General features: G+C 55.3%; 1 protein-coding gene across 2 annotated transcripts in view; it reads left to right on the forward strand.

Moving 5' to 3' along the window:
- Positions 1–20,859, forward strand: part of PTK7 (protein tyrosine kinase 7 (inactive)) — a 29,060-nt gene extending 8,201 nt beyond the window's left edge. Inside the window, exons 7-19 of one of the 2 annotated variants that reach the window (XM_015572240.1) lie at positions 357–490; positions 625–760; positions 891–1,010; positions 2,284–2,433; positions 2,552–2,702; positions 2,800–2,927; positions 4,275–4,478; positions 5,221–5,376; positions 6,007–6,239; positions 7,162–7,242; positions 18,325–18,476; positions 19,269–19,447; positions 19,901–20,859. In XM_015572240.1, coding sequence (XP_015427726.1) covers positions 357–490; positions 625–760; positions 891–1,010; positions 2,284–2,433; positions 2,552–2,702; positions 2,800–2,927; positions 4,275–4,478; positions 5,221–5,376; positions 6,007–6,239; positions 7,162–7,242; positions 18,325–18,476; positions 19,269–19,447; positions 19,901–20,061 — 1,985 coding nt within the window. In that variant the 3' untranslated portion in view covers positions 20,062–20,859. Of the gene's footprint in view, positions 1–356; positions 491–624; positions 761–890; positions 1,011–2,283; positions 2,434–2,551; positions 2,703–2,799; positions 2,928–4,274; positions 4,479–5,220; positions 5,377–6,006; positions 6,240–7,161; positions 7,243–10,164; positions 10,725–18,324; positions 18,477–19,268; positions 19,448–19,900 lie in introns of those variants that run through there. The other variant, XM_015572241.1, reaches the window with a different exon arrangement.
- The last annotated feature ends 434 nt before the right edge of the window (positions 20,860–21,293 follow it).

Here is a 21,293-nt window from a genome sequence, read left to right on the forward strand (position 1 = left end):
GAGCTGAGGCGTTCTAGTGTCACAGAGAGCAAGGACTTTGGAGTCATACAGACAAGAGTTTTCATTCCTGTTTCTGTCGTGTTTCAGCAAATCACCGTTAGTGCCCTGAACCCCTGCCTTCTTAGCTGTAAATGGGTAAAGAAATACATACCTTGGGCGTTTATTGTGATCGTTAACCAGGACAATGTTCAAAAAGTGCTGGCATGTCGGCCACCGCTAAGGATAAGTGCTGCAGTTAATAGGCGGGGGCACTGAACTCAGGGCCTGATGTGGTGGTAGGATTTCTTGGGGTTGGAGCCTTTGGTTTTGCGGACATGAGGTCATCAGCCTTCGCTGTTTCCTCCCTGTCCCTGTAGCTGTGCCCACGTGGCTGAAGAAGCCCGAGGACAGCCAGCTGGAGGAGGGCAAGCCAGGCTACTTGCATTGCCTGACTCAGGCCACACCGAAGCCCACAGTCATCTGGTACAGAAACCAGATGCTCATCTCGGAGGTGAGAGAGGCTGACTCGGGGGGTGGGGTGGATCCCCTCCCGCCGCTCCCTGCTGCTCCCCTCCACGTTGCTCTTTCCCGAGGCTCTCCTCGGGGCGGCGTTGGTGGGGGTTCAGGCCAAGACTTGCGTTGCAGGACTCTCGGTTCGAGGTCTCCAAGAACGGGACCTTGCGCATCAACAGCGTGGAGGTGTACGATGGGACCTGGTACCGCTGCGTGAGCAGCACCCCGGCTGGCAGCATTGAGGCCCAAGCCCGTGTGCAAGTGCTGGGTGAGCTGGCCTGGTGGGCGGGAGAAGAAAGGGAGGGAGCAGCCGGTCTAGGACCTTCAGGCCTGCCCCAGCCTGTCTAGCTGCCTCAATGCCTCCTTCCCACCCACCTGCCCTCCCTCTACTGAAACAGAAAAGCTCAAGTTCACACCACCGCCCCGGCCGCAGCAGTGCATGGAGTTTGACAAGGAGGCCACGGTGCCCTGCTCAGCCACAGGCAGAGAGAAGCCCACGATTAAGTGGGTACGAGCAGGTCAGTACCGTGTGAGCCTGGGGGGTGAGCAGGCAGGACTGTCTGGTGGTCGGATGTGATGATGTCTGAGGGCCAGCTGAGGGCCCAGCATCATGTCGGGAACGGTGGGGACAGACAAGCAATGTAGGGCAGGTTGTAGTCCCGTTAGGAAGAGAAAAGCCAGACACGAAAGAGGTCAGATTATACTGTTAGCTCCTGAGACGCGTCAGGACAGTGATTGATTGGGACAGACAGCACTGTCATGCCCTTCCTTGTCCCTTTTCAAAATAGTCATCCTTTTTGACATAAAAGCCTGGTCTCCTTTAGAAAATGTCAGGAGAAAAAAAATACACAGTCCCACCACCCATCTGTGGGTGTGTGCCCTCCTTCTTTGTCTGTGCGTATCTTCGTTTTCACAAAGCTATTTTATTCACTTATTAAACTTGTCATACTACGTAAAAATAGAAGATGCAAATAACTATGCAACCTTGTATTCCTTTTTAACTAGCAGTAGGACGCATCGCCCCATCGTTTCATACGTGAACATTGGCTTTGATGAGTGCGATAATATTCCAATAATTGGATTCACTATAATTTACTTAAATATTCTCTAAATGTTGGAGATTTGGGTTGCTAATCATCCTTCCTCCACCCCTCCTCCCTCTCTGTCTTTCTCTTTCTCTTTTTATTGCTGCAATAAACATCTTTAAGCCAGAGTTTTTTCTGGATTTGGGTTTATTTCCTTTGGGAAAGATTCCCAGAAATGGAATAATTATGTATAAAAGGGTATGCACATTTTTACAACCCTTGGTGCCTGTTGCCAAATTGTTTTTTCAAGGGCTGGACCAGTTTTCACATTCCCATGAACAGTGAGAGTTAGAGAGGAGGGTGTCGGTTTTGAGGACGAAGCGGGTCTCTGTTCAGGTGGTCTGGGGGCCTTTTCTGTGGGACGTGTGGCTCACGATGGATCTGAAGCCTGGGGTGGTGGCAGAGAGCAGGAGTGGGCTCCAGGTGGGAGGAGTGGCACGCAGCGAGGTGACAAGGCAAATCCGATGCCCAATCAGAAGTGCAGTTTGGCAGAAGTGGAATGTTAAACAGGCAACAGATGGAGGTGAGGATGAAAAATTGAAAAAGGAATAAATAACGGGGGATTCTCGATGCCTGGCTCGAGTTTGGGCTTTGTCTGTAGGTACTCAGGAGTGATGACGTGTTTTTGAGTAGATGCGAGTGACTGAGGGCATTGCCACCATGTAACTCTGGTCAATCCCATAACCTCCCTTTGTTGCCCCTGCAGATGGGAGCAGCCTCCCAGAGTGGGTGACCGACAACGCTGGGACGCTGCACTTCTCCAGGGTGACCCGCGATGATGCCGGCAACTACACTTGTATCGCCTCCAACGGGCTGCAGGGCCAGATCCGTGCCCACGTCCAGCTTACTGTGGCAGGTGCGACGATGGCAGGGCCTTGGGGCTGGGGCCGACAGGCCCCGTGTGGCAGCAGCCTGCGTCCTGCCAGCCCCAGTGCTCACGGCTCTCTGCCCGTCGCCGGGCTCTTCCCATCCAGTTTTCATCACCTTCAAGGTGGAGCCGGAGCGCACAACTGTGTACCAGGGCCACACAGCTCTGCTGCGGTGCGAGGCCCAGGGGGACCCCAAGCCGCTCATCCAGTGGAAGGGCAAAGACCGCATCCTGGACCCGACCAAGCTGGGACCTCGGTAGGGCCGTCTCCCTCCCACACTCACCCCTCCTCTCCACCGCCCGGTCTCCCGGCAGCCGGCGAGGTGGGCAGTGCTGTGGCTTCTCCCCTGGCAGGATGCACATCTTCCAGAACGGCTCCCTGGTGATCCATGACGTGGCCCCCGAAGACTCGGGGCGCTACACCTGCATTGCGGGCAACAGCTGCAACATCAAGCACACGGAGGCCCCCCTCTTGGTCGTGGGTATGGGCTGGGGACGAGAAGCTCTGGGGCCCGACGTCTTTCTCATCTTTATACGACTTTGTCATCTTTACTAATCGGACCCTTGTACACGGAAGGCACTTCAGCCACTTTTTGGGGGGGGGGGGGGGTCTGCGGGGCCATGTCACAGTCTGTGTCCTTGCTTAGAGCTGCGTGTCCTTTTCTTAATAGCCCACAGCTGGTGTGCGTGTGTTTGTGTGTGTGTGTGTGTGTGTGTGTGTGTGGTGGGGGTGTGCTTGTCCTGTAGAGCTTTCTCTCAGGTCTCCTGCAGTAGCCACGTGTCTCCCTGGGTGGGCGGGGAGGGGGTCAGGTCAGGATGCATCAGGGCAAGGTTCCTGTGTCTGTCCTGGAGGCCCAGAGAGGAAGATGCGTCAGGTAAAAGGCCCTGACTAGGCTCAGGGACATGGGGTTTGGGTCTGGCCGCTCCTGCTGCTAACCATCTGTATGCCCTTAGAGCAGCGGTTCTCAACCTGTGGGTCACGACCCCTTTGGCGGTCGAACGACCCTTTCACAGGGGTCGCCTAAGACCATCCTGCATATCAGATATTTACATGACGATTCATAACAGTAGCAACATGACAGTGATGAGGTAGCAACGGAAATAATGTTATGGTTGGGTCACAACATGAGGAACTGTATTTAAAGGGCCAGAAGGTTGAGAACCACTGCCTTAGCGGCAGGTGTTGTTTCCTCTTCGCGGCTTGTTTCTGCATCTAGAATGGGAGTGGCGTAAATGAGAAGGTCTCAAACTTTTTGGTTTAGCAGCAGAATTACTTTTCTAGACGAAGTAGGAAGTGGGGCTTGAACTGGAACACAGCGAAGTGACAGGCCCCTCGGTTGGAGCCCGTGGGTATGTGTGGGAGTTGGGGGCTTCTGCATCGTGAGTCTCTGTCAGTTTCTCCACGAGACCCTAGGCCCGTGGTTGGCAAACTGCAGCTCAAGAGCCACACGCGATTCTTTGGCCCCTTGAGTGTGGCTCTTCCACAAAATACCACGTGCGGGCGCGCATGTACAGTGCGATTGAAACTTCGTGGCTCATGTGCAGAAGTCGGTATTTTGTGGAAGAGCCACACTCAAGGGGCCAAAGAGCCACGTGGCCTGGTGTTCAGATGCAGTCAGCCAGAGGATCGCTCCCTGGGCCTCCGCAGGGCCTGAAGACGGCCCTGGTTAAAGCCGGTGCCGGTGGCGACCCTCCCGGGTCTCTCTGGCTTGACCAGGCCATCGAGTGTCTGGGAGGTTGTCACCTGTGTGGGGCGTGGAGGGGCTGGTAGAGAAGCAGGCTGGGTTTGCTTCAGCTCCCTGCACAGACCTCTCTGTGTGTCTCTCAAGACAAGCCCCCGCAGGAGGAGTCCGAGGGCCCGGGCAGCCCTCCCCCCTACAAGATGATCCAGACCATTGGGCTGTCGGTGGGCGCCGCCGTGGCCTACATCATTGCCGTCCTGGGCCTCATGTTCTACTGCAAGAAGCGCTGCAAGGCAAAGCGGCTTCAGAAGCAGCCAGAGGGCGAGGAGCCAGAGATGGAGTGCCTCAATGGTGAGGGGTCCCCTGGAGGCGGGAGGCGGTGCCGAGTGCAGGTGCCGAGCGCCCTCTGGTGGCCACGGTGGGCGGAGCTGCAGCACTGGAGGATGTCTGTCTGGGGCTTGCCCTTGTCCTGCAGCCAGAGCAGAGCTTCCCACCCCAGCTGGAAGCCTGGAGCTGGCCCATTCCCAGGGCCTGGGCTTCTGAGGAACCTGGCTTAAGACTTCCTCACTGGAGCCTCTGTGCCAGCTTCCTATGTTTCCTGTGGCATTGAGCCAGATGTAACTACTATATATGCTCATGTTGCTGGTCCCCATCTTGTCTGTCTCTCCTGCCCCCCACCCCCACCCCCCATTATTAGTCTTTGAGTGCCCCAAAGACAATCTGTTTCTCTCCTCCAACTGGGACCGCCCTAGGGGCATTTTTGCGTCTCCCCTATAAGCTGAGGTGTTCAGACGCAGGGCCTGGGTCTCCCTTGTGGTTTCCCCTTTGTGCCTGTTTTGGGCTTTGCCTATAGATGGCCCCGCGGAAGCCAAAACCCATATGTCTGTCTGGTGTGCAGGGACCAGTGATTCGGATGAGACTTGTGCAGCTTGGTCCATGTTAGAGGCTGTCATCCTTGCCTCATCCCCTCCGTTCATCAGTTGAGATTGGACCCATTTGGTAGAAGTAGAGGGTTGGTGGGGGGGGACTGAGGCCCCATAGTGACCTGAGTGACCGGTCTCATCTTGGCACTTCCCTGTGCTCCTCCTCCCAGGCGGGCCCTTGCAGAACGGGCAGCCCTCAGCGGAGATCCAAGAGGAAGTGGCTTTGACCAGCTTGGGCTCTGGCCCCGCAGCCACCAACAAACGCCACAGTACGAGCGACAAGATGCACTTTCCGCGGGCCAGCCTGCAGCCCATCACCACACTGGGTAGGCTGCCTTGGCCACAGCTCCCCTGCCTGGCCACAGGCCACCGGTTCTGTCCGAGGCTAAGTCATGGCTGTGGCTCTGAAGTCTCTGACACCCAGAACCTGGAGATGGGGAGGCGGGGGGGCCACAGGGGAGATCTCGTCCAGGGTGTCCCCATTGCGGTTCACACCCCACCTCACAGCTTGTATCATTCCTGTGTGTTACTGCTGATGTTTTCTTTAGATTGATTCCTTTAAAAAAAAAAAGTAACTAAAGTTAGCTCTGTTCTAGGGGAATATGTGAGAAATTAGGGATCTGTGCCAGTTAAATTTTTCTGAGTGTGCGTTAAACATACAACTTTTAAGACATGTTTATCATGAGCCACCTGCCATTCTCATACAAGCCACCCTTTGGAAAACCCGGAATGTTAATCCCACCCCTTTATTTTACTACCGGGGACTTGAAGCCTCTCCAGGTGGGAGAGGAAAGGTGTGCTCAGGGTCACATGGCCGAACTTGGCCACTGCCCAGTGCAGGTGGGTGGGCGCAGCAGAGACTCCCCACCGCCTGCCTGAGAGGCCGGGCCCTTCCCAGGCCAGAGGCTTCCCCACTTGGGTGCAGGCAGCTGGTGGACTCAGATCTGTCCCCACAGGGAAAAGCGAGTTTGGAGAGGTGTTCCTGGCGAAGGCACAGGGCTTGGAGGAGGGGGTGGCAGAGACCCTGGTGCTAGTGAAGAGCCTGCAGAGCCGGGACGAGCAGCAGCAGCTGGACTTCCGGAGGGAGTTCGAGATGTTTGGGAAGCTGAACCACGCCAACGTCGTGCGGCTCCTGGGGCTGTGTCGGGAGGCCGAGCCCCACTACATGGTGCTGGAGTATGTGGACCTGGTATGCTGCTGGCAGGGGACCTCGGGTCTCGGGCAGGGCAGTGTCCTCACGGTGGTTGGGGGGTGCACCATAGGAACCTCCCCTCTTGTGGTCTCAGCTGAGACCTCGGGTTTACCTCCTACCCCTCCCCTCTGCCCCCAGCTCTGACACCTGCCTTCCCCTGACCAGCACCTCCTCTGCCAGCCCTGTGTCGGGTACCAAGTTTCTCCCGGCTTCAGTGCACCCCACATGGGTACCTTCCAGGCCTTCTTCTCTGACTCCGGTTTTCCGAGGGCTTGTCACCCCTTGAGAATAAACTTAACAGAACCCGGCTTTCCCTCCTTCCCGCCATTCCCATGTGAGGCACCAGTGTTAGCCCAGTCACCAGCCTTTTCTTTCCACCCTGGTTGCATGCCCAGATCTGGCCCTTGCTCTTCATTTGCTGACTGACCTAGACCTCACTCCTCCAGTCCTCAAAAGGCTGCTTATCAGCCCCTCTCCCCGCCCCCAGCTCTGGGGCAGGAAGGGGAGGAGTAACCCTTTCTGCTCCCATCAGAAGTGTTTGCTTTGTGTACGTTTCTGCTGCTGGGGTCACCCCCTGTTTATGTCCAAGATGATCAACCCCTAGAGGGCGGGGGTCAGTGGGGTGCAGTTTTTTTCTTGGCACCTTGAAGGCAGGGGCTTCCACACCGCCTGTCTGAGGCTCCTCTGAGGGTAGCTAGGACAGTCCTCTCTCTCGGACTGACAGCTTCTGGGAGGCGCCTGCCATGTATTCTTTCATTCCCACTGGACTTCCCTCACGGGAGGGGGGTCCAGTCCGGTGGGCGCTCAGGTCAGGACTGCTCGCCATCTGCCGGGCAGGCACCTGTGAGCACCTGCTTGCTTTGATGCCAGGGATATAGTGGCTGGGCTCTGACATGACAGACTTTTGCTTTTCCCTCAGGGAGACCTCAAACAGTTTCTGAGGATTTCCAAGAGCAAGGATGAAAAATTGAAGTCACAGCCCCTCAGCACTAAGCAGAAGGTGAGGACAGGGAGGGAGAAGAGAGCAGTCCCCGGGGTGGGCCAGGAGCAAGGGCAGTCCTCACAACAGGTCTGCTAGCAGTGCTCCCTGTGGGCCAGGCGCTGTGGTAAGTACGGTGCATGTGTTTCTCAGTGATTGCAATCATCATCTTAATGTGTTGCCATCCACATTTTGTGGGTGAAGAAACTGTGGTTTAAGAGGTTAAGTGACTTGTCCAAATCACATAACCTGAAAGTGGCTTTGTATTGCCCTGTTGTTTTCATATAGAAGAGCTGCTCTTCGCCTTTGCCACTGGAGCAAGACATTAGCTCCCTCAGGGGGCATTTAACTGGAGGAGCAGCTGGGAGCACTGAGCTGGAGCAGCAGGGAGCATTGAGGTGGAAGAACAGGGAGTAGTGAGGTGGAGGAGCAGCAGGGAGCAGTGAGGCGGAGGAGCAGCGGGGAGCAGTGAGGAGAGGGGCAGCAGGGACCAGTGAGGTGAGGAGCAGCGGGGACCAGTGAGGAGGGGAGCAGTGGGGAGCAGTGAGGCGAGGAGCAGTGGGGAGCAGTGAGGCGAGGAGCAGTGGGGAGCAGTGAGGCGAGGAGCAGTGGGGAGCAGTGAGGCGAGGAGCAGTGGGGAGCAGTGAGGCGAGGAGCAGTGGGGAGCAGTGAGGCGAGGAGCAGTGGGGAGCAGTGAGGCGAGGAGCAGTGGGGAGCAGTGAGGCGAGGAGCAGTGGGGAGCAGTGAGGCGAGGAGCAGTGGGGAGCAGTGAGGCGAGGAGCAGTGGGGAGCAGTGAGGCGAGGAGCAGTGGGGAGCAGTGAGGCGAGGAGCAGTGGGGAGCAGTGAGGCGAGGAGCAGTGGGGAGCAGTGAGGCGAGGAGCAGTGGGGAGCAGTGAGGCGAGGAGCAGTGGGGAGCAGTGAGGCGAGGAGCAGTGGGGAGCAGTGAGGCGAGGAGCAGTGGGGAGCAGTGAGGCGAGGAGCAGTGGGGAGCAGTGAGGCGAGGAGCAGTGGGGAGCAGTGAGGCGAGGAGCAGTGGGGAGCAGTGAGGCGAGGAGCAGTGGGGAGCAGTGAGGCGAGGAGCAGTGGGGAGCAGTGAGGCGAGGAGCAGTGGGGAGCAGTGAGGCGAGGAGCAGTGGGGAGCAGTGAGGCGAGGAGCAGTGGGGAGCAGTGAGGCGAGGAGCAGTGGGGAGCAGTGAGGCGAGGAGCAGTGGGGAGCAGTGAGGCGAGGAGCAGTGGGGAGCAGTGAGGCGAGGAGCAGTGGGGAGCAGTGAGGCGAGGAGCAGTGGGGAGCAGTGAGGCGAGGAGCAGTGGGGAGCAGTGAGGCGAGGAGCAGTGGGGAGCAGTGAGGCGAGGAGCAGTGGGGAGCAGTGAGGCGAGGAGCAGTGGGGAGCAGTGAGGCGAGGAGCAGTGGGGAGCAGTGAGGCGAGGAGCAGTGGGGAGCAGTGAGGCGAGGAGCAGTGGGGAGCAGTGAGGCGAGGAGCAGTGGGGAGCAGTGAGGCGAGGAGCAGTGGGGAGCAGTGAGGCGAGGAGCAGTGGGGAGCAGTGAGGCGAGGAGCAGTGGGGAGCAGTGAGGCGAGGAGCAGTGGGGAGCAGTGAGGCGAGGAGCAGTGGGGAGCAGTGAGGCGAGGAGCAGTGGGGAGCAGTGAGGCGAGGAGCAGTGGGGAGCAGTGAGGCGAGGAGCAGTGGGGAGCAGTGAGGCGAGGAGCAGTGGGGAGCAGTGAGGCGAGGAGCAGTGGGGAGCAGTGAGGCGAGGAGCAGTGGGGAGCAGTGAGGCGAGGAGCAGTGGGGAGCAGTGAGGCGAGGAGCAGTGGGGAGCAGTGAGGCGAGGAGCAGTGGGGAGCAGTGAGGCGAGGAGCAGTGGGGAGCAGTGAGGCGAGGAGCAGTGGGGAGCAGTGAGGCGAGGAGCAGTGGGGAGCAGTGAGGCGAGGAGCAGTGGGGAGCAGTGAGGCGAGGAGCAGTGGGGAGCAGTGAGGCGAGGAGCAGTGGGGAGCAGTGAGGCGAGGAGCAGTGGGGAGCAGTGAGGCGAGGAGCAGTGGGGAGCAGTGAGGCGAGGAGCAGTGGGGAGCAGTGAGGCGAGGAGCAGTGGGGAGCAGTGAGGCGAGGAGCAGTGGGGAGCAGTGAGGCGAGGAGCAGTGGGGAGCAGTGAGGCGAGGAGCAGTGGGGAGCAGTGAGGCGAGGAGCAGTGGGGAGCAGTGAGGCGAGGAGCAGTGGGGAGCAGTGAGGCGAGGAGCAGTGGGGAGCAGTGAGGCGAGGAGCAGTGGGGAGCAGTGAGGCGAGGAGCAGTGGGGAGCAGTGAGGCGAGGAGCAGTGGGGAGCAGTGAGGCGAGGAGCAGTGGGGAGCAGTGAGGCGAGGAGCAGTGGGGAGCAGTGAGGCGAGGAGCAGTGGGGAGCAGTGAGGCGAGGAGCAGTGGGGAGCAGTGAGGCGAGGAGCAGTGGGGAGCAGTGAGGCGAGGAGCAGTGGGGAGCAGTGAGGCGAGGAGCAGTGGGGAGCAGTGAGGCGAGGAGCAGTGGGGAGCAGTGAGGCGAGGAGCAGTGGGGAGCAGTGAGGCGAGGAGCAGTGGGGAGCAGTGAGGCGAGGAGCAGTGGGGAGCAGTGAGGCGAGGAGCAGTGGGGAGCAGTGAGGCGAGGAGCAGTGGGGAGCAGTGAGGTGAGGAGCAGTGGGGACCAGTGAGGTGGAGGAGCAGCAGGGAGCACTGAGGTGGAGGAGCAGCGGGGTCCAGTGAGGTGAGGAGCACTGAGGTGGAGGAGCAGCGGGGAGCAGTAAGATAGAGGAGCCGTGGGGAGCCCTGAGATGAGGAACAGTGAGCTGCCTGAGTTTTAGGGGCCTGCTGGCTGGGTGTGTCCCTGAGTATGTTTCTTTCGGCTCCGAGTGTGGAAACTTCTGTGAGTGGGCTGCCCATGTTTCACCTACTGTGGTTTTTACACTTTAACTCTCACTTTAGCTGTAGCTGTGCAGCCTTTCCTTCCTGTCCTCCTCCTGCCTTCAGGGCAGAGGGCTCTGTGGGCACAGAGCCCTGGCTGGAGCCCGTGGTGGAGCAGGCCTGGGCTGAGGCAGTGAAGAAGGGAAGCTCGCCTGCTCCCCTGCCCACAGCAGATGATCGCTTCTGCAGCCCGGCTCTCCCTGTCCGCAGCCGGCTCCCTCTCCTCTGAGCTGACCCGCCTCCCTCATGTGCCTGGCACTGTTTCTAAGCTGACAGCAAAGTCACCTCATAAACCGATCAGCTCAGGGCAGGTGGGCAGAAACTGACCGCCAGGCCCCTCCAGGTGGCCACCCCCTGCCTTGTAGGCTGACTCAGGTTGCGGACTCAGGCAGGGCAGGAAGGTGTGCTGGCTGATTAGTCAGGTGCGTGGGGACCCTGGCTGCCCCTCATCTCTCTGGGGAAGAGGTCCTGTGCCCTTCAGGCTGGCCTCCCGTTACAGGTGAGTTTACTAGGCCCAGGTAGGGTAGGCGACCTGGCCCCAGGTCAGCTAGAGTGGGCCTTTTGACACCTCGCGCCTGCCTCCTTGACTTCTATCACTATTCCACTGCTTTCCTGAAATCCTTCTGGGGACCCCCCACCACCACCACCACCCATACCACGTATGGCACCCTGGTTCCAGCTCTGGCTGGCCAGGGAGCAGCCTGCCCACCACTCCAGCTCCCCTTAAAAACATAACTCTGAGAAGCCATAGGACAGGGCACGCTGCTCCAGCTGGTGGCACGTGGGGACCCCAGAGCTCACAAATCGGGACATGCATGGAGCCTGAGGGCCCTTGGGGATGTAAAACGGAAACTGCCGGGCATCGCTGGGGCACTGAGGATCAAGCGGGGGAGCTTCAGTAAAAGAGGATGCATGTGCCACACAGACTCCACGTGCCCCACAGAAAGCAAGGGAGAGGCGTTCACTAAGAGATGGTGGAGACTCCACTTCCTCAGGTGGACAGACAGTTGTGGTTCACAAAGAAGGCTTCCTGGTGAGAAAGCCACTTGAGTTCAGTTCTCAAGGACAGGAAGGAGTTGAACGGCAGGAAGGGACGGATTCAGGAGAGAGGGGCACCAGGTAGGTCTCTGTGGCTGGGACATGGGGACAGGGACACAGGCTGGCAGGACGTTGGTTACCTCTGTCACGTGGCCTGAGGGACGGTATTTTACCGAAAGTCATCACCGCCTTCGCTGAAGATCTCTCCCACACTTTTTTGAAAGAGCATCTTAAATTTGATGGCGGAGCTTCAGTGAGTTGGTTCCATGCTCTCTAAGGACAGTACTCAGCATCTGGTGGGGGTGGGATTGCTTAAAAAAAAAAAAGATTTCTGGACCATACCTCACTCAGACTGCGGGAATCAGAGAACCTGAGGGTAGGGTCTGAGGAACTGCAATTTTCCAGCCACCTTTTCAGCTGATTCGTAAGCCCATCAAAGTTTGAGGAGTCCTTCCCAGTGGTTTCGAGACCTATGTGGGTCTCAGTCAGTAGTTTTAAAAATACTGCTTTGGAGGGATTCCATGAAAATGATAATTCTTAGAAAATACGTATTAAAACCTGTAGATACTTCCTTGTGCTAGTAATTTAGTGAGTTACTCTGTTAACTTCATATGCCCAGGAGTCCTGGGAATGGAAGCAGAAAGAGTTAAGTTTTTTTAAAAATTATTTTTATTAATTTCAGAGAGAAAGGGAGAGGAATAGAGAGATAGAAACATCAACGATGAGAGAGTCATTGATTGGCTGCCTCCTGCACACCTCCCACTTGGGATTGAGGCTGCAACCGGGGCATGTGCCCTGACCGGAAATCGAACCATGACCTGGTTCATAGGTCGACACTCAACCACTGAGCAACACTGGCTGGGCAAGAGTTGTGTTTTTAAGGGGAGCTGGAGAGGTAGGCAGGCTGCTCCCTGGCCAGCCAGAGCTGGAACCAGGGTGCCATACGTGGTATGGGTGGTGGTGGTGGTGGTGGTGGGGTCCCCAGGAGGATTTCAGGATAGCAGTGGGATAGTGATAGAAGTCAGGGAGGTGGGGGCAAGCTGGAGGGGGCCATGTGGGGGGAAGGGGGCATATGTAATACTTTCAACAATAAAGATTAAAAGAAAAAAGGTCAAAGACCCTGGCCTTGGGTGGTGGCAAAATTGTAGATAATGCTTGTTAAGTAGCTGATAAGATGATGGGGATTTTAAAGTTGGAGAACTGCCGAAACCGGTTTGGCTCAGTGGATAGAGCATTGGCCTGCAGACTGAAAGGTCCCAGGTTCGATTCCGGTCAAGGGCATGTGCCTTGGTTGCGGGCACATCCCCAGTAGGAGATGTGCAGGAAGCAGCTGATCGATGTCTCTCTCTCATCGATGTTTCTAACTCTCTATCTCTCTCTCCCATCTTCTCTGTGAAAAATCAATAAAATATATATTTAAAAAAAAAAAAAGTTGGAGAACTGTAACCTGTGGTTTCTCTATGCATCACCTTCAAGCCAATGACAGGACGAGATGTAGGGTCGCTTAGCACCTGGTGGACAGAGCCTTATGCAGCCAGATGCCAGGACCTGTGGTGTACACAGAAAGCCTGTTGTGAGGCGAGCACAGTGGAGTCACAGTGGGTTAGCTGGGACCTGTTGAACCTTGGAAAGGAAGGGGTGGGTCTGGTCTTTATAACAGCATTTGAACATTGATCCTGTGGCCTTCTGGTGGCGGCTTGCCCAGCAGTAAGGAAACACTTCATTGGCTTGGGTCTAACAGAATTCCCTTTTGCCGTCCTCACGTAGCCAGCGTTTCCCGAAGCACTGCCTCTCTGGGAAGATAGCAAGTTAGTCGCCATGCCAAGCCCACTCTCTTGTTTCTCTTGAGCAGCAGATTGAGAGCAGACTGGGGGAAGGGCAGGTGTGATGCGGGCACATCACAGAAGCCTTTGTCTGCCCCTTACAGATGGCCAGGCAAGGCTGAGCAATGCCCTGGGGTTTTGAAGCCTGAAGTGGAGTCCGTTCACTTACGATGCCCACGTCAGTGGTCATCTGGCCCTTTTAGCACCAGTGGCACTTGGGGTGTTCTGAGGACGGCAGTCTGGGGACTGTTTGGGGCATGTGGCCTCTGGTTTTCTGTGGAGATGCAGTGCAGGCTCTGTGCCCAGGGAGAGCCCAGTGATCCTGGGATCTCTTCTCAACCCTCCTCACTGGCACACCCGTTTGGTTGGAAGCTACCCAGAGATTTTGTGTCATTACTTTTTTTTTCTTTCATCCTCACCCGAGGATATTTTTTTCCATTGCTTTTGAGAGAGTGGGAGGGAGGAGGGAGAAAACATTAACAGGAGAGAGAGACATACATTGACTGTTGACTGGTTGCCTCCGCGCATGCCCAGACGTGGGGCAGGGAGCAAACTTGTGACCCTCTGGGGCACGGGCCGGCGCTCTAACGGCTGAGACACCGGCCAGGGCTGTGTCTTCACTTTTGTAAAGAAAATGCACCAAGAAGATGAGACTCTCCCCAGCGCTTGATGGTGCTTGTTCGGTGAGCGCCTCTGCGTATGCGGCGTCTGTCAGTATGTTGGCTGTGTCGATGGGCCTGCTTGGTGGTGGTTTGGATCGGTGCTCACAGAACTCCCTGCAGGGGTGGAAACATCCCGTATCTGCTGCTGTGCAGTGCGGTAGTCACTCGCCCCAGGTGGCTACTGAGCCCAGAGAATGTGGCTAAGGCCACAGAGAAGCCGAGTTTTTAATGTTTATTAGGTTTTAGTTAACATAGTCACGCAGGGCTCGGGATGACTGTTTCGGACAGCACAGATTTAGACTGTTGTTTCTTAAACTGTTTTGACTGAAACCCACAGTAGCAAAAAAAGGTACATTTTGCATCACAACCCAACAACATTGGCATGGTTATATATTTTAAAAATGAAAAATGTTATGAATGATACTCTTACTAAGTAATGCACTCTCATATTTTCTGTTCTGATTTAAAAAAATATGTTTTTATTGGTTTTGAGAGAGAGAGAGAGAAAGGGACGGGGGGAGAGAGCGAGAAAAACATTGCCTAGATGTGAGAGAGAAACATCCATCAGTTGCCTCCTCTACCCCAACGGAGACTGAACTCACAACCTGGGCATTTGCCCTGATCAGGAATCAAACTGGCAAACTTTCGGTGCATGGGATGACGCTCAACCAACTGAGCCACATGGTCAGGGCAATGCTCAGTTTTTTTGTTGTTTTTTTAAAATATATTTTATTGATTTTTTACAGAGAGGAACGGAAAGAGATAGAGAGCTAGAAACATCGATGAGAGAGAAACATCGATCAGCTGCCTCCTGCACATCTCCTACTGGGGATGTGCCCGCAACCCAGGTACATGCCCTTGACCGGAATCGAACCTGGGACCTTTCAGTCCGCAGGCCGATGCTCTATCCACTGAGCCAAACCGGTTTCGGCGATGCTCAGTTTTTTTAACGCTGCTTAAGATGAACTAAGTTGGTTTCAAGACATACTAATAGGTTGTACCCACAGTTAGCAAACCACCATTGGAGGCAGTTGGCCCTCAGGATGTCACTGGCCAGTGCACACCGGCCGGGATTTGTCTGTGGAGTGACCCCTCTGCCAGCGTCTGGTCAGCTCCTCTGGAAGCCAGGCTGGGGGAGCTGCTGAAGGGCCAGGCTGAAGCCAGCACCCCACCTCTGGGCTCACTGCTGAGCAGATGGCCCCTCCCGTGCCCCCAGCACCACTGATGTGACCAGAGAGGCAGCTGTGGTACTGAGGCAAGAGCCAGGGGGAAAGCTTCAGATGGGACCCTGGGCCGGGCTGAGGATGAGCCCGCCTCACAGTGCAAATAAGAGGGGCAGCCACCTCGCTCAGGGGCCAGCGCACAGTAGGTACTCACAAGTGTTCCTGTCTCCTCTCAGATTGGGTGGTCTTCTCGCACTAGGTAAATTGGCAACAGCCCCTCTGTCACTCCCATTCACTTCATTCCTCTTTGAATTTCAGGAACACAGAATTACATGAACCATCATCTTTGGATAATTTATGACATACTCATTATTGGTCCATACATGGGCTGCTTTTATTTAGTTATTTTTTAATGTGCATGAGTGAGTGTGTGTGTGTGTGTGTGTGTGTGTGTGTTTGGTAAATTTTTATTTTGATATTTTGAACTTAAAAGAGTGTTAAGGCCCTCGCTGGTTTGGCTCAGTGGATAGAGCGTCTGCAGACTAAAGGGTCCCATATTTGATTCCAGTCAAGGGCACATGCCCGGGTTGGTGACGCAATCCTCAGTAGAGGGTGTGCAGGAGGCAGCCGATCAGTGATTCTCTCTCATCATGGATGTTTCTCTTCCTTCCTCTTTCTGAAATCAATTAAAATATATTTTTTTAAAAGAGTGTTAAGAAAAGTTCAAGGAACTCCTACAGACCCTTTACCCAGATTTGTTTGTTCATATTTGCTTTCTCATTCTCTTAATATGTATGTGAATTATGTGTTTTTATCATTAGCGATAAGCTGGAGGCAGACTTTTGACTTTTTGACATCAGACGTGTATAAAATGGCATCTCATTGGGATGTGGCTTATATTTCCTTGATCACCAATGATCGTGGCTTTTGGCCCCATTCTTACCTTCATCCCTCCATGACTGCATTTATGTGATGGGTGACTCCCCCCTTGTGGATCCTGAGAGAATGAGTCTGTATGGCAGAACCACATGGCTGGCTGTAACTTGTTCAGTAATATTCCACAGGGATCTCTGTGCATTTCTGTTTCCTTGTTTTTATATGCAGAGAAACACTACAGGGGCCACGTGTCCCTCAGTGGTGCTCCCAAGGTTTGGATAAGGTGACAGAGGCCTAGGCGCCATGGGTCTTTACAGACGCTGACCTGGCGCTCTGTTCGGCGTGGAGCACCTTCTCCCGGGGGTGGCAGCCTTCTGCGGGGATAGTGTTTGTCTGCCTTCTAGACTGTCCTCTCACCCGGAGCCCTGTCTTGCCATTTCTGTTGTATTCCACCAGCACCCAGCTGTGTATGGTGTACAGTAGATGCTCAATTAATATTTGTTCAGTCTATTGGCATATACTTTTAAAATGTTAATATAACAATATAGTTCTATTTAGAATGTTCTATAAGGTATTTATCTGTACTTATAAAAGGGTAATACGTTAATTAGACCAGGAGACCTTCTGGACGTCCTGCCGGACAAAGCCATGGTGGCGGGGCTGAGGCAGAGGCAGTTAAGGGTGATCAGGCCAGAAGGGAGAGCAGTTGGGGGCAATCAGGCCGGCAGGCAGAGTGGTTAGGGGCGATTAGGCAGGCAGGCAGGTGAGCAGTTAGGAGCCAGTGGTCCCGGATTGTGAGAGGGATCCCAGATTGGAGAGGGTGCAGGCTGGGCTGAGGGACAGCCCTCCTCCCGCCCCTCCCCCTGCTCCTGTGCACGAATTTCCTGCACCAGGCCACTAGTATAAAAGGCTAAGCGACCATCTGACCAGCTGGTAGGTATGATGCACACTGACCACCAGGGGACAGATGCTCAACACAGGAGCTGCCGAGCTGCGGTGACTTGGCAGCAGAGGTTCTCGGGTTACATACCCAGAACTGGAGAGGAGGGAGCTCGATTTCGGGGTGCGTCACCTGAGGACCACAGTCTCGCAATCCGGGACCCCTCCGGATGTTGGAGAGCCAGTTTCAGCCCAATCCCCACAGGCCAGGCCGAGGGACCCCACCTGTGGAGGGACCCTGCTCACTCCGCAGACCACCTTCGAGCTGCGGTGCCACCCCAGGTTTAGTCAGCCAGAGAGGGACCGTGGGAGGTTGGCTCCAGGGTGTGTCCAGCCCGTCTCACCCAGTCCTGCCCCACCGTCCACCTTCTAATTAATTTCCTTTCAATGTGCATGAATCCATGCACGGGGGCACTAGTTCTATATAATACAGTCACATGGCTCAACAATTTTAAAAGGGAATTAGTGAAATATATTTTTAACTCCTACCCTTTGGAAAAGAGTTTGTTCTTATTTTGTAGAGCTACTCATAGTCCTTGACTCATACCTAGATATCTTAAAGAAATTCATGTGTGCGCACCCATAAGAACGGTCATAGCAGCACTGTTCTTAATAGCACAACGCTGGGGGGGGGGGATCCAAATATCCATTGGCATTAAAATGATTAAATATAGGATATTCAAGGATGAAAACGCAGTAAACTAGTCCCTGCATCACATCCCAAAGGATGACCCTCACAATGCTGAGTGAACAAATCAGGCAAAAAAACATACACACTTTGTATGCTTCCAGCCTTATCTGGTTCCAAAACGGGAAAACTGAATTATATTGCTTAGGAACGTGTGTGTAATGGTAAAACCTAAGGGCTCCTTCCTCATCATGCTCTCTCCCTCCCCTCCAGAGGTAACCGCTGTCCTGCCTTTATGGTCCTAATTTCTTGGCTGTTCTTTCTGGTTTTACCTTTACTCACAACGTTCCTAAACAATACAGTTCAGTTTCCCCTTTTGGAACCAGATAAGGCTGGAAGCATACCGAGTGTGTACGCTCTGGGGTGCTAGCATTGTTGGTTTTGTGTTTTTCACTTAGTGATCGTGACCTGGGTCTGAGCTTTATAATTATTTGTGGAAGTGCACATGTATTTGATGAGCTTTTCTAGATATAGTTTACCACTTAAAAGATACAAATCAGAAAGTTTTTCTACCTTTCTCCTCTCTAGTCCCCAGCTCCCCGCCTTGGAGGCATATGTGTTTTGTGTATGTGTCAAAATATATATCCTTTGTTTTGTTTTTTATATACAACTAGTAGAAAATACGTAATTTTGAAGTTCAAAGGAAAAGAAACAACCCATTAGGATGTGAGCTATGCTCACTGCCAGTTATTTTTCTCACGTGGTTACTATGTGCTCTCCCCACCCACGTGCTGCTCACCTGTCCAGCACCTGCTGCGTGTCCAGGTGGTCCCAGTGCTCATCTCATTGGGTTCTGTTCTTCCAGCAGCCCCGCGAGGCGGGCACTGTTATCCCGGTTAACAGAGAAGGAAGCTAAGCGGGTGTGGCTTTGCCTCGGGCCTCCTGAGCGTCACACCGATGGCATGGAGACCCACCAAGGGTTGTGTGGGGCGTGGTCACTTGGATCCCCGAGACATGGGCGCTTTGATGAGTGAGTCCCTTTCTTGCTCCAGGTGGCCCTGTGCACCCAGGTGGCCCTGGGCATGGAGCACCTGTCCAACAACCGCTTTGTGCACAAGGACCTGGCCGCTCGGAACTGCCTGGTCAGCGCCCAGAGACAGGTGAAGGTGTCGGCCCTGGGGCTCAGCAAGGACGTGTACAACAGGTAGAAGGACGTGGGTGGGTGGGGTGAGGGGTAGAGGGGAGGTGTGGGAGGTGTGGGGGAGGGCTGCTTAGTCTAAAGCGGAGAGCCCAGGAAGGGACAGTGGCTTCCTATCCTCTCTCCAAGGGTGCAGCAGGCGTCTTCGCCATTGGGACACAGGTCCCTGTCGCTCATAGATTTTTCTCTAGTGATAAAATACTACAGACCTTTAAAAAGTACCTAGCAGGTTTTATAACAGTGTGTATGTAACTTAACTGTTTGTACGGTTCCCTCCGTACCTTCCTGAATTCACCAATTACTGTTTTGAATCCTAAGACTTGGAGCTCAGCGCCAGGGCCAGAGGTGCTCTGGGACACCCATCCACACTGCAGAGCGCCCAGGGGCGCCTGGGGACTCCCCTCCCGTCACCCCAGTGCCCAGTCATACATCAGTCATGCTTTAGTCATTAAAGCTTCTTAAATGTTCTTTCCACTTAACATGTTCTCCTTTTTCACAGTTTTAAGACCAGTGCCAAAAGTATGTATGATTATTAGCTTTTTATATTAAAATGTAGGCAAAATTTGGTTTTAAAGGAATTTTTAACCATCAACCCCATGTGGATGCCCCCAGATTTCATTCCGTGTACCCCTATGTTGCCAGTTTCTCTTGAGTGCCTTGAGGTAGAAGAGTTGGGTTCTAGCTTGCGTATGAGACTCAGACCTGGGATGAGGGATCTGTCGTCCCTCACCACAACCCACCGACGCTGTGAGCCACGGAGGCCCCTCCCCCACCCCCACGTGTGGTTTTCTTCTGCAGCGAGTACTACCACTTCCGCCAGGCTTGGGTGCCTCTGCGCTGGATGTCCCCCGAGGCCATCCTGGAGGGTGACTTCTCCACCAAGTCTGATGTCTGGGCCTTTGGTGTGCTGATGTGGGAAGTGTTCACCCATGGAGAGATGCCCCATGGTGGGCAGGCCGACGACGAGGTGCTAGCAGGTAGGCAGCTGTGTTTCCAAGGGACCATTCCACAGGTTTTTCCAGGTGGAGAGTTTGCTCAGGATCCTGGGGGCAGCTCAGCCTGCCTCCCCTCAGCGGTGGTCATAGCAGGTACACAGATAGGGCCACTCCAGGTGTTGAAATACCTTCATGTTGGCTGGTAACAGCCCTCGCCCACAGTGACCACTCCAGCCACTGACACCTGCCCCCATGCATTGGTTGCCTCCTGTGCTGTGTGGACCCTGACCCACCAGCCCGGCAGAGCTGGGGCCAGGGGAGTTACCCCTTTGGTTGCAAGATACTTCCCCTGTACTCCTTGAGTCAGTGCCCACCAGCCACTGGCCAGTGGCCCCCACCCCAGGTCGCCCTCCAGTGGCTGCTTGTGGGTACTGCCGGCTCCACAGAGTGTTGGACAGGAGGTTAAAAGTTTGCCTAACTCTCATTTTCCTGCAGACTTGCAGGCTGGGAAGACCAGACTCCCACAGCCTGAGGGCTGCCCTTCCAAGCTCTACCGGCTGATGCAGCGCTGCTGGGCCCTCAGCCCCAAGGACAGGCCCTCCTTCAGCGAGATTGCCAACGCCCTGGGAGACAGCCCCGCAGACAGCAAGCCATGAGGAGGGAGCCCAGGCAGGCTGTGCCTCAGGCCGGCGTGGGCACGGGAGGACCCCCTGACAGGTGCCTGCAGCATGATGGGCAAGATCCCTGTCCTCCTCGGCCCTACGGGCCCCACCTGGCACCACAGGCACTGCTGAGGTTTGGGCTGGGCCTGCGATTTCCTCCTCTCTTACCCTCAGCCCTTGGGGGGGTTGACTCGGACCCTGACTGGTGACTAGGACCTTGGGCTGGGCAGCTTTTTCCGCAACCCCTTCCCCCATCAGGGGCAGTGTGGGTGCCTCAGGTAACACCCATTTCTGGCCTGGGTCTCTGCCCCTTGGCCAGGTGCAATTCTGCCACTCACCTGCTAACGTTGCCCAGGGCAGGCGAGGCTTGGAGGGCCGTTCCTTAATATACTCAAATTCCTGGGTAGTTCGGGCCCTCAGGGCCCACCTTGGGGTCTGCGCCAGAATCGGGGTGGACACAGCCAGTGCGTCCTCCCACATGGACTTGTGCACGCCGACCCTGACCTGTGTCTCCTCCCCACCCTTCTCTCCTTTCCTCATCCTAAGTGCCTGGCAGATGAAGGAGTTTCAGGAGCTTTTGACATTATATAACCCGCCCTTTTTGTATGCACCACGGGCGGCTTTTGTATGTACCGTACTCGCAGCGTAGGGTGGGTGGGCATGGGAGGGAGGGGTGCGCCTTGGAGGAGATGGGGACGGGGACCACCCCTGCCTCACACTTTTGTTGTTGTTGTGTGTTTGTTGTTTTTTTACACTCACTGTTCTCAATAAAGAAGCCTTTTTTACAGCCTGTTTCTGACGCTCGTTCTCTGCCGCTGCCCGTGAATCGTGTCCCATCTTCCCTGGCTTCTCGGCAGGGCCGTGTGCCTTTGTGGAGCCTAGTGAGGCTCGGACGGGAATAACTGGCAGACACTGGTCCTTCTTGCTGATCTTCGTGGAGCAGTTAAGAATGTGGGCTTAGGAGGCAAGACCACCTCTGTCCGTGGGCTCCTCTGACTGCCAACCACCTGTTCTCTGCCGGCTAGCCTACCACTCATGTTTAGGTGGTGGTGGGCGGCGGGGGCGGGGGGGTGTGGTGGAAGAGTGAGGGCGGACAGTTAGAGTGGTTTGGAGGAGGAGTTAATGACAGATTCAAGTATCTCAATACCTCTAAGGCTTTAGGAGGGAGATGGGGTGGAGAGTATTGAGCAAAGATGATGCTTGATGCCCCGAAGCTCCAGAGCCCT

This window comes from Myotis davidii, unplaced genomic scaffold (genome assembly GCF_000327345.1).
Source record: "Myotis davidii unplaced genomic scaffold, ASM32734v1 scaffold167, whole genome shotgun sequence".
Taxonomy (NCBI): domain Eukaryota; kingdom Metazoa; phylum Chordata; class Mammalia; order Chiroptera; family Vespertilionidae; genus Myotis; species Myotis davidii.